At 45.5% G+C, this 12,866-nt stretch overlaps 1 protein-coding gene across 3 annotated transcripts in view; it reads right to left on the bottom strand.

Moving 5' to 3' along the window:
• Positions 1 to 12,866, bottom strand: part of LOC106607511 (MAGUK p55 subfamily member 3) — a 28,946-nt gene that overhangs the window by 9,858 nt on the left and 6,222 nt on the right. For all 3 annotated transcript variants that reach the window (XM_014204529.3, XM_014204532.3, XM_014204533.3), the window contains exons 2-10: positions 11,087 to 11,144; positions 10,736 to 10,854; positions 8,270 to 8,347; positions 7,618 to 7,698; positions 6,479 to 6,616; positions 6,126 to 6,207; positions 3,993 to 4,078; positions 3,723 to 3,797; positions 666 to 862 (exon numbers count right to left, since the gene is read on the bottom strand). In XM_014204529.3, coding sequence (XP_014060004.1) covers positions 666 to 862; positions 3,723 to 3,797; positions 3,993 to 4,078; positions 6,126 to 6,207; positions 6,479 to 6,616; positions 7,618 to 7,698; positions 8,270 to 8,347; positions 10,736 to 10,854; positions 11,087 to 11,123 — 893 coding nt within the window. In that variant the 5' untranslated portion in view covers positions 11,124 to 11,144. The remainder of the gene's footprint in view (positions 1 to 665; positions 863 to 3,722; positions 3,798 to 3,992; positions 4,079 to 6,125; positions 6,208 to 6,478; positions 6,617 to 7,617; positions 7,699 to 8,269; positions 8,348 to 10,735; positions 10,855 to 11,086; positions 11,145 to 12,866) is intronic.

Raw genomic sequence — 12,866 nt, 5'->3', positions numbered from 1 at the left:
TGAGAGAGATATAACACATACTGACCCCTGCCTCAAATGTGTTATCAGTGAAAGGAGCAAAGCTAGTATGAGAGATTAAACCCATGGCTTGGCTGAGGTTCCCCTCTCTGTATTTCAGCCACCATGATTAATCCAACACAGTGTGAGTGTTTGAGTGTGTGTGTCCGCAATCAGGCTGCAGCCGCCGGTATCACTCCACCCCTGCTTAGCTAAGATGAATACAGAGTGGGCAGTGGGTTGGGGCTTGGGCGTGTTTATACCCCCAATGCAGAGCACCCCCACACGTTTACATATTCATCCTATTGAGGGATTATGACACTGACATAATGGAGTGTTCCCATTCCAGCCTATATTTAGATCCATGTGTTAAGATCCAAGCGGCTCTGATACCTGATTTAAAAACACATTTGACCCCTGAAAGTGGAGCACATGAATATGGAACAGATAGAGACAGCTCTATGACGATATCTGCACTGTTCTGAAAACAATTCAGTCCACATACTGCACATAATATAAGAGTCCTACAGTATATGCATAAGAGGCATAATGTGACATGGTACAGTACAACCACTAGGCTTGATCTGATCATTTTCATATTGTACTTAGACTCTTCTCTGAGCTATGAGCTAACACCTGTCCATGGACCTCTCTGCCTATAGTCTCACCTCTCCTGGAAGAGTTTGGAGGGGATGAGTCCAGCCCGGAGGTTGCTGTCGCCCACCCGTTTGGCCTGCCACCAGGTGGGGTCGTCCTGGGTTACAACCTGCAGGATGTCACCTCGCTTGAAGGGAAGTCCCGCCTCCTGACAGGGCGTGGCCTTGTCATCAGCAGGGATGTAGTCAAACAGGGCCCTCATGTAGACCTGAGAGACCACACACACACAACTGTTATTAAACTATCTCAGAAATACATAAGGTATGTATAGAAAATAATTGACAGATCACCTCAAACTAGAGAGAGGGAAAGTGATGCTTTTGTAAATAGATTTCAGAGTCTATCTGTGTATGTTTCTGTGTGTGTGCATGAACAACATGTGCATACAACATACACTATATATCAGAGGTGTGGACTCGAGTCAGAAATACGATGACTTGCAACTCGACCTGACTTGATACCCTCCCCAAGCCCAAATATTAAAAATGATGCTATTAAAAAAAGTGTGCAACGCGTCAACTCTTCATTTAACGGATTACAGTTTGAATCGGACAGCAGCCAATCAAATTGTGCGTGGCAGTGCAGAGGAACGTCGGCGGGGGAATTCAGATGGAGCCCTTGGAATGAGGATACCCAAAATTATTATTTTCGGATTTAAAGACGACGCTGTATCAACAAAAAATGAATTGCAACTTGCAAAACATGCGGGAAGAAAGTTAGACGGAGGCTCAACAATTTCCAACTTTGTTCGACATTTGAAGCTGCACAAAGAACGGTAAGTCGTGGCTAATATAGCCGACAGCTACCCATCACACGAGGTTGTGTGTAACTTGTTTCATGGGTTTCTTTTTGCTGGCTTGTGATGTCTGGAGCCTGTATTGTTACGTGCGCTCCTCACTGCTTGCCTAGATTAGACTTGCAGATCGACTCGCCACCACGCTGTTTGGAGCTGGAAAAGATCAAATGAGCACATTTGTGGCAGAGTGCCTCCTAGAATGGCTGTGTACTCTTCCTAACCTGCCGATTACGGCGAGTGCTTGAACCTCTGATTGTGTTTATGCTTCACGCAAATCCCACCATCCCCCTCTATGCTGTCCTCCGCAGTTTTGAGCTTTCTCCATTGATAATGAAGAACGGCGTGTTATTTCATCTGAGGCACCGCATTCAGACACCGTTTTCCAGATAGAAATGCAATATATAGATCTGTACTCGATTCGCTATTCTACACGGCAAAGGCTGTTGTAGGTGATGTATTTCTATGCAACCACCCCACACGACCCGACCCAGCCTACCACACTACCCGCTGTCACAGAGAGAGAGAGAGAGGGGGGGGTCTTTCTCATGGCTACCCATGTATTTCCATGGAAATATAACGTTTATTTGGAAAGTAATAAATGTATTGATATTTTTTAAAAGCATTCATGATTTGCGTAAATGTAATATACTAACTATTACTCTTGTTAAAAATATGAAGTGGTATTACATTTGGTGAAGAGCACATTGACTTGTTTAGGACTCGAAACTCAAAGTTTAGGACTTGATACTTGACGATCTTGACTTGAGACTTGGCTCGGACTTGCCTGTCTTGACTTGAGTGCTAAGACTTGAGACTTACTTGTGACTTGTAAAACAATGACTTGGTCCCACCTCTGCTATATATACAAAAGTATGTGGACACTCCTTGAAATTAGTGGATTTGGCTATTTCAGCCACACCCATTTCTGACAGGTGTATAAAATCAAGCACAAAGCCATGCAATCTCTATAGACAAACATTGGTAGTAGAGTGACCTTACTGAAGTGTGACTTTCAATGTGACTTTCACATTGTGACTTTCGATGTGGCATCGTCATAGGATGCCACCTTTCCAACAAGTCAGTTCGTCAAATTTCTGCCCTGCTAGAGCTGTCCCGGCCAACTGTAAGTGCTGTTATTTTAAAGTGGAAACGTCTAGGAGCAACAACGGCTCAGCCGTGAAGTGGTAAGCCACACAAGCTCACAGAATGGGACCGCCGAGTGCTGAAGTGCGTAGCGTGTAAAAATTGTCTGTCCTCGGTTGCAACACTCACTACTGAGTTCCAAACTGCCTCTGGAAGCGATGTTAGCACAAAAACTATTTGTCGGGAGCGTCATGAAATGGGTTTCCATGGCCAAGCAGCCGCACACAAGCCTAAGATCACCAAGCGCAATGCCAAGCGACGGCTGGAGTGGTGTAAAGCTTGCCGCCATTGGACTCTGGAGCAGTGGAAACGCGTTCTCTGGAGTGATGAACCGCGCTTCACCATCTGGCAGTCCGATGGACGAATCTGGGTTTGGTGGATGCCAGGAGAACGGTATATGCCCCAATGCATAGTGCCAACTGTAAAGTTTGGTGGAGGAGGAATAATGGGCTATTTTTCATGGTTCGGGCTAGGCCCCTTAGTTCCAGTTTAGGGAAATCTTAACGCTACAGCATTCAATGACATTCTAGACGATTCTGTTCTTCCAATTTTGTGGCAACAGTTTGGGGAAGGCCCTTTCCTGTTTCAGCATGACAATGCCCCATGCAAAAAGCAAGGTCCATACAGAAATGGTTTGTCAAGATTGGTGTGGAAGAGCCTGGCATGCACAGAGCCCTGACCTCAACCTCATCAAACACCTTTAGGATGAATTAGAACTCAGACTGCAAGCCAGGCCCAATCGCCCAAAATCAGTGCCCGACCTCACTATTGCTCTTGTGGCTGAATGGATGCAAGTCCCTGCAGCAATGTTCCAACATCTAGTGGACAGCCTTCCCAGAAGAGTGGAGATTGTTATAGCGGCAAAGGGGGGGACCAACTCCATATTAATGCCCATGATTTTGAAATGAGATGTGTCCTTTTGGTCATGTAGTGTGTCTGAAACATGTCTCGAATTACACCTACACATCTCAGTGCATGTTGGCACAAACTGTTTTAATTCATCTGCCATCGACTCTCCTGCTGTATGTGTGAGCCTGAACCCAGGTTGTATTCTGAACCTTCCTCCATTCCAGAGCAGCTGTTTTGTGTTTGTCTGTACTGAGCGTGCCCAGACCGTTGTGTTCCTCACCTTGCTCTCCTTCAGACGGTCCTCCTCCTTAACGGCTGGGATTATCTTCAGGGTGATGGAGCCCTGAGACTGGGACTGAACGACAACACACAGAGAGGAGCTGGATGTTAGCGTCACAGAAATACAATTTGAACACCATTTCAACTCCTGCATCTTCCCAACAGAGTTGATACTGCATGTATTGCCAACAGAAATCAAAGGAAAACAGTGCTGTTGGAGCTAGTGGTCTAAAATAATAGGAAGACATAAAGTATTCTACTCTAGTCTCACCAGAAGCTGACTGATCTCATCAGGTCTCTTGTGAATGATGGAGATGCCGTTGACCTCTCGTAGCTCGTCTCCTACGTGGACCAGTCCTGAATGGAGGGGAGGAGGTGGTGAGGGGAGACAACAGGCGAGCTGTAGTAGAGATCTATGACTGTGTTCCAAATGGCACCCTATTCCCTAAATGGCACCCTATTCCCTATATAGTGCATTCCTTTTGACCAGGGCCTATAGAATCTGGTCCAAAGTAGTGGACTGTATAGGGATTAGGGTGCCATTTGTGTTGCACACCATATCATGTATCGAGGAGATCTTGCACAGCACTGTATCAGTAGCAGGTGTACTATATCAATCATACCACTATTAACTGGGATGAGATATGGACAATAGGGCTTGGGAGTGGTGGTATCACTCTCCTCAGTCATGATCTACTGCAGTCACAACAGTGAAACCTGACAAAGAGGGATGAGCGATAGGATCAATTCATATCATTACTGCAGAGGGAGAAAGGGAGAATGGGAGAGGGGGAGAGAAGGAGGGAGGGCAGAGAGGGAGAAGGGGAGAGAGGGAGAAGGGGAGGGAGGGCAGCGATGGAGAGAGGAAGAGAAGGAGGGAGGGAGAAGGGAAGGGAGGGCAGAGAGGGAGACAGGGAGGGAGGGCAGAGAGAGAAGGGGAGGGAGGGCAGAAAGGGAGACGGAGAAAGAGAGAGAGGGAGGGAGGGCAGAGAGGGAGACAGGGAGGGAGGGCAGAAAGGGAGAGAGGGAGAGAAGGAGGGAGGGCAGAGAGAGAGAAGGGGAGGGAGGGCAGAAAGGGAGACGGAGAAAGAGAGAGAGGGAGGGAGGGCAGAGAGGGAGACAGGGAGGGAGGGCAGAGAGAGAAGGGGAGGGAGGGCAGAAAGGGAGACGGAGAAAGAGAGAGAGGGAGGGAGGGCAGAGAGGGAGACAGGGAGGGAGGGCAGAAAGGGAGAGAGGGAGAGAAGGAGGGAGGGCAGAGAGAGAGAAGGGGAGGGAGGGCAGAGAGGGAGACAGGGAGAGAGGGAGGGAGGGCAGAGAGGGAGACAGGGGGAGGGAGGGCAGAAAGGGTGAGGGAGAAAGGGAGGGAGGGCAGAGAGGGAGACAGGGAGAGAGGGAGGGAGGGCAGAGAGGGAGACAGGGAGAGGGGGAGGGAGGGCAGAAAGGGAGAGGGAAGGAGGGCAGAGAGGGAGACAGGGAGAGAATGAGGGAGGGCAGAGAGGTAGAGAAGGAGGGAGGGCAGAGAGGGAGAAAGGGAGGGAGGGCAGAAAGGGGGAAAGAGAGCGAGGGAGGGAGGGCAGAAAGGGAGAAAGAGAGCGAGGGAGGGAGGGCAGAAAGGGAGAAAGAGAGCGAGGGAGGGAGGGCAGAAAGGGAGAAAGAGAGAGAGGGAGGGCAGAGAGGGAGAGAGGGATGCTATGAGGAAACAGACAGGCACATAAGCACATAATGTACAGTACAGAGAAACAGACAGATGTTAATGCCCCTTTTTCTATTGACCCCCCACACACACACACACACACACACACACACTAAACTCACACTAAACACACACCAAACATTAAAGACACGCACGTCTGCAGATGGTATTTCCATGGCAACAGCAGCGGACAGCTCGTTGGAGAGAGTGTGTAATGTGTGATATATGATTGGCTCTCAGGGGAAAGACAGAACACAGCTTCAAACAGCCTGATATCGACGGAGATCCTCGTCTGTCTGTCTACCATTGTCTCTCTCTCTCTCGCTATGCTGCTGCTTTAATCTCTGCAACATCTCGGAATCATTAGTGGAGGATTCTCCCAGCTGCCGTTTCTATACAGGATGTTACCATTAAATGTATGTCCACTGACATACTTTAGGCTACAGTATACTGCTGCCTAGAAGGCCATTTATATCCAGACTTCTGATTATTTGTCTAAGTTACATCGTCTCTGGTTAGCCTTGCTTTCAGACATATTATGTCTGGCAATATTATCTGAGCAGTCCATAGATCTCATTTGACAGACCAACAAAAACGTACTGTCTTGTCTGTGCAAGTTCCAGAGGAAGGGGATGATGAATCAGGATGTGTCAGACAGTATGGGTTAAGACCAGACACAGAGAGGGTACAGGATGGGACTGAATCACTCACCACTCCGGTCTGCAGCCCCGCCCCTCATGATGCGGGCCACGATCACAGACCCTGTGGTCTCATCCCGTCTGATGGTGGCCCCCTGGGAACAGAGAGAGATGGACGTTTACTCCTCCCGGGATTGTATCCTCATTCTTCCCATCTATTCTTTCTGTTCCTTCCTCTTTTCTTGTATTCTTTTGTTTTCTTCACAATCAATCAATCAATCAATCAATCAATCAATCAATCAATCAATCAATCAACACAGCCCCAGTCCCACTTCCCCCTTCCCTATATCTCCTCATCCCCTCATCCTCCCATCCTCTACAATTGTATCTCTTCTCTCTGTCATCCTCTCTGTTACAATGACTCACCAGCGGTTCCTTGTTCTTGACCAGTCTGACAATCTTCACTGACTCCTCCTCCAGCTCGTCCTCGAAGTCGTCAGGCAACGGTGGCAACACGGGGTCAAAGTTCTTCTGGGCAACCATGTCATGAACTGACAAAACTGCCTGATGGGAGATGACAGAGAGAGAACGATTAATGTTAGAATTGCAGAACTGCATTCTGAGCTGTGGTGTAAAGTACTTAAGTAAAAAATATTTTAAAGTACTACTTAAGTCATTTTTTGGGCTATCTGTACTTGACTTTACTACATTCATAAAGAAAATGATGTACTTTTTACTCCATACATTTTCCGGAAAATGTTCACACACTTATCAAGAGAACATCCCTGGTCATCACTACTGCATCTGATCTAGGGGACTGTCACGTATATTCCCTCTCTGGCCTCTGGGTCACCAGACTGTTGATTATTACACTCACCAGCACTTATTGACACTCACCTGGACTCCATCACCTCCTTGATTACCTGCCCTATTTATGTCACTCCCTTTGGTTCTTGTCCCCAGGCGTTATTGTTTCTGTACCTGTTTCTTGTTTTGTTCATGTTTGTTTATTTATTAAATGTATTCACTCCCTGAACTTGCTTCCCGACTCTCAGCGTACATCGTTACAGGGACTCACTAAACGCATGCTTTGTTTGTAAATTATGTCCGAGTTGGAGCGTGACCCTGGCTATCCATAAATAAAATGTAAAAAAATGAAAATGTGGCCTTCTGCTTTGCTTAATATAAGGAATTTGAAATGATTTATACTTGTACTTTTACTTTTGATACTTAAGTACATTTGAGCAATTAGATTTCCTTTTGATACTTAAGTATATTTAAAACCAAATACTTTTAGACTTATACTCAAGTAGTATTTTACTGGGTGACTTTCACTTTTACTTGAGTCATTTTCTATTAAGGTATCTTTACTTTTACTCAAGTATGACAATTGGGTACTTTTTCCACCACTGATTCTGAGTATACCAAACATTAGGAACACTTTTGTATACTTAGTGTACATAGAGATTGACATAGATTGAGCGATCCAATACAAATAGATGCATGAATAGCCACCCCACCTTCCATAACCAGGTCTCTCTGTGTGTATTGGGTGTTTTGTTTACCTTGAGATGGGGGGACGTCAACAGCTGTAGGAGTTCCTTCTCCTCAACACTCATTGGTCCACTCTGCAGCTCCTCTGCCACCTGCCGCCAATCACAAGAGAGCTGTCAGTCAGACCATGACCTCTGACCTGGTATAAACCTGTGTGTCCAACAGTGTGGGCTTGGGATATAACTGAAAAATGGAGCAGATATATACTGAAAGTGTAGCAGACTGTTAGTAGTAATAGTCTGGAATAGAATCCACAAATATAGATATATATATACTGTAGAGTTGCACGGCTGTTGCCTAAAGCAGCAATAAACAGTGTGCTTGCACACACAAATATACACACAGGAGAATAAGCAGCCAGGAGCTGCGGCTCAGCACTTTTCCACTTAACTGGCGTGAGGAGAGAGAGAGGAGAAGCAGGATGTGGAGAGGGTCTCATTAGTGTTTAGATGAATCAGCAATTTCAGACCACAACACATTACCGTACTGTAACCCTATAAATCTCCATACCTTACTACCTGCATCTACCGCTCCTCTGTCTCCGCAAACACACTGAGACTGACTCTACTGGACGAGTGCTTCACACTTTGGCAGTGTGTGTGGTGTGTGTGTGTTCCTTGTTTGTGTGTGTGTGTCTGTGTGCGTGTGCGTTGTTGAACTTACATCCTCAGCCAAAGAGGCGGCGCTGTGGAGGACAGGTGTAGGACTCTGGCGCTCGTACTGTCTCAGCTTCTCGTGGATCTGCAACACGCAGCCAATCACAGGAGAGGTCAGGGAAGTCAAACACACACACGCACACATACACAAATTAAACAACATAAGTGTACCATAACTTCCATTAACATTGGCAACATTGCCACCCAGCAGGGGCGCAACTTTGACTGGGGATGGTGGGGACATGCCTCGCCCACATTCTGAATTTGTATTTTGGTCCCCCCCCCCCAGTTTTATCATTGGAACGTGATACAAACGAGGCAACGATGTGCTTCAGGACCATGTGGACACCTCCGAGCAGTCAGGTAGGCTGTTTGGAGTGTTTATCCAACTGGATAAAATAAATATATATATACAGTACCAGTCAAAAGTTTGGACACACCTACTCATTCAAGGGTTTTTCTTTATTTTTACTATTTTCTACATTGTAGAATAATAGTGAAGACATCAAAACCATGAAATTACACATATGGAATCATGTAGTAACCAAAAAAGTGTTAAACAAATCAAAATATATTTTATATTTGAGATTCTTCAGAGTAGCCACCCTTCGCCTTGATAATAGCTTTGCACACTCTTGGCATTCTCTCAACAAACTTCATGAGCTGCTGCTCCAGTTTCAACTGTTCTGCCTGCGGCTATGGAACCCTGACCTGTTCACCGGACATGATCCCTTGTCCCAGACCTGTTGTTTTCAACTCTCTAGAGACAGCAGGAGCGGTAGAGATACTCTGAGTGATCGGCTATGAAAAGCCAACATTTACTCCTGAGGTGCTGACCTGTTGCACCCTCTACAACCACTGTGATTATTATTATTTGACCCTGCTGGTCATCTATGAACATTTGAACATCTTTGCCATGTTCTGTTATAATCTCCACCCGGCACAGCCAGAAGAGGACTGGCCACACCTCATTGCCTGGTTCCTCTCTAGGTTTCTTCCTAGGTTCCGGCCTTTTTAGGGAGTTTTTCCTAGCCACCGTGCTTCTACACCTGCATTGCTTGCTGTTTGGGGTTTTAGGCTGGGTTTCTGTACAGCACTTTGTGACATCAGCTGATGTAAGAAGGGCTTTATAAATACATTTGATTGATTGATTGATAGTCACCTGTAATACATTTAAATGAACATTTCTTTCCTTCTTAATGCGTATGAACAAATCAGTTGTGTTGTGATAAGCTAGGGGTGGTACAGTATACAGAAGATAGCCCTATTTGGTAAAAGACCAAGTCCATTGTATGGCAAGAACAGCTCAAATAAGCAAAGAGAAACGACAGTCCATCATTACTTTAAGACATGAAGGTCAGTCAATGCAGAAAATGTCAAGAACATTGAAAGTTTCTTCAAGTGCAGTTGCAAAAACCATCAAGCGCTATGATGAAACTGGCTCTCCTGAGTTACCTCTGCTGCAGAGGATAAGTTCATTGGAGTTACTAGCCTCAGATATTGCAGGCCAAATAAATGCTTCACGGAGTTCAAGTAACAGACACATCTCAACATCAACTGTTCAGAGGAGACTGTGTGAATCAGGGCTTCATGGTCGAATTGCTGCAAAGAAACCACTACTAAAGGACACCAATAAGAAGAAGAGACTTGCTTGGGCCAAGAAACACGAGCAATGGACATTAGACCAGAGGAAATGTGTCCTTTGCTCTGGAGTCCAAATTGGAGATTTTTGGTTCCAACCTCCGTGTATTTGTAAGACGCGGTGTAGGTAAATTGATGATCCCTGCATGTGTGGTTCCCACCATGAAGCATGGAGGAGGAGGTGTGAGGGTGTGGGGGAGCTTTTCTGGTGACACTGTCTGTGATTTATTTAGAATTCAAGGCACATTTAACCAGACGGCTACCACAGCATTCTGCAGCGATATGCCATCCCATCTGGTTTGCACTTAGTTTTTTTTTCAACAGGACAATGACCCAAAACACACCTACAGGCTGTGTAAGGGCTATTTGACCAAGAGCGAGAGTGATGGAGTGCTGCATCAGATGACCCGGCCTCCACAATCACCGACATCAACCCAATTGAGATAGTTTTGGATGAGTTGGACCGCAGAGTGAAGGAAAAGCAGCCAACAATTGCTCAGCATATGTGAGAACTCCTTCAAGACTGTTGGAAAAGCATTCCTCATGAAGCTGGTTGAGAGAATGCGAAGAGTGTGCAAAGCTGTCATCAAGGGAAAGTGTTTAACACGTGTTGGGTTTCTACATGATTCCATATGTGTTATTTCATAGTTTTGATGCATTCACTATTATTCTACAATGTAGAAAATAGTAAAAAATTAAGAAAAACTCTTGAATGAGTAGGTGTGTCCAAACTTTTGACTGGTACTGTCATTTAGCAGACGCTTATATATATAATATGAGTTATGTCCCCCCCACTTCTAAAACAAAAGATGCTACCAAGTCTTATGTGTACCTTCATGAGGTAGCCCAGGCTCTTCTCACTGAAGACATTTTTGAGGAAGACCATGTCCTCCTTGTGGTTGGCATCAGGACGCAGCTGGGATGTCAGAAGGGCCAGAGTCTCGTGCAGGCCTGTGGAGGAGGAGAGGAGGGAGGGTGAAGGAACTGGGATCCATTTTTGTTTACATCCTCAGATCGGACTGAGTAATGTAATAAATAATAATAGATACCATTTAGCAGACGCTTTTATCCAAAGAAATTTTTGGTCAAAACCCACTACCCTGGCCAACTGAGCTACATAGTAAGCCTGGGATTCGATTTTGATGCGTAAAGTTTACAGCATGTGTGGTGTATTTAATCTTACCTGTGCCTGCTGAGAGGACCGGCATGGCTTCTTTCATGGGTCAGCAAAAAGGTGAGGCCTGGCAGAGAGAAGGAGAGAAAATGGATGAATATGAAAAATATACTCCCTTTAGTTCTCTTCATCTCATACACACTGTGTTATTCCTAAAGAGAATGTCACTGGGTGAAAACTGTTTAAGGGCTTTGCAGACAGTTTTAGGTGATCTTAAAAGTACTGCATACTCTAATGATGTGTGTACCTCCGTGTGTGTGTGTTTGTGTGTGTGTGTGTTTGTGTGTGTGGAACAGATGTGCTGGGATCTGGAGAGCGGTAGACTCTTAATGATGCCAGTACATCCTCTATAGACAGGTTCTAGCCTGCGTCTTAGACTTCCTGTGCAGTAAACAGCCAACGCCTCACCTCAGTGTGTATGTGTGTGTGTTAACAAGATAGAGACGTAAAGTAGCGTGATACATTCTCAAAGCCGGGCACCATTCATCACATTGACTGCTAGCACGTGTCCACCGTGCTGTGGGCTCCAGGGCATGGCAAAGGAAGCTTTGTGTGTGTGTGTGTGTGTGTGTGTGTGTGTGTGTGTGTGTGTGTGTGTGTGTGTGTGTGTGTGTGTGTCTGTGTGTGTGTGTGTGTGTGTGTGTGTGTGTGTGTGTGTGTGTGTGTGTGTGTGTGTGTCTGTGTGTGTGTGTGTGTGTGTGTGTGTGTGTGTGTGTGTGTGTGTGTGTGTGTGTGTGTGTGTGTGAGAGTGTGTGTGAGAGTGTGTGTGAGAGTGTGTGTGTGAGAGTGTGTGTGTGAGAGTGTGTGTGTGTGTCTGCTGAATCTGTCCTTTCTGCTTCGTCTGTCCACTAACACCAACAACACAACCACATCCATTACACTGTCAGCTGTGGGAGAATCATGACGATATACCCCTTTAAACAGCTATTCCTTCACTGTCAGACTAACAATGAATGCCCATAAAGCTCCCTGGTCTGTTGGCAAGGAGAATTACGGCATGTCCTGGATGAAGCAAAATGCTTATAAAAACGAAATATACCCCTCAAAATATAACAAATACTGCACATACTGTAACTGGAACACTCTCCCAAAACAGATGTTATATTGTGTTTACTTCTAAAGTACACTCTTAGAGAAAAAGGTGCTAAGTAGAACCATCTAGTTCTCTCTAGAACCCTTCATGTAGGGTTCTTTATAGAACGCCCTGTATATGGTTCTACCTAGAACCTTCTATGAAGGGATCTACCAATAACCATTTTATCATCTAAAGGTTCTTCCTAGAACCCTCCATGAAGGGTTCTACCGAGAACCCTTTTATCTTTGGAGGGTTCTTACTAGAACCCTCTATGAAAGGAGCTTTAAATCGGCAAACAGTGATTGTGCCCATAGAAATAGATGTGGCACACGAGCATGGAGGGCGCGGGATGTTCCCAATGCTGGAAGGGGGGCCTGAGTGAAAAAGTTTGGGAACTCCTGCCCTAATATAGTGGTGTTAAGAATCTCCTGGTTTACAGGCTACATCAGTCCTGCAAGTAACATTATGCTGGCTTGCAAAGTGATGTTTAATTCCTATTGGAATCCAGCCAGAGTTAAGATATCCAACAAGTGGAATTTGAAATCACCCGCAACCTCTATTCAGAATGACTGCCATAGTAGAAAAGATTAAATACTGAGACTACCTCAATCATCTAAACTGGAAACACCATCTCAGTAACTGGTGCAATAAGTCCAACTAACAGATTGAATTAGTTTAGAAAAATGTATGCTCTTTATCTTTGTGTAGCATAAA

This window comes from Salmo salar, chromosome 06 (genome assembly GCF_965601325.2).
Source record: "Salmo salar chromosome 06, fSalSal1, whole genome shotgun sequence".
NCBI classification, from domain to species: domain Eukaryota; kingdom Metazoa; phylum Chordata; class Actinopteri; order Salmoniformes; family Salmonidae; genus Salmo; species Salmo salar.
The sequence above is the reverse complement of the archived record's forward strand: the minus strand, read 5'-3'. Positions and strand labels throughout refer to the sequence as shown.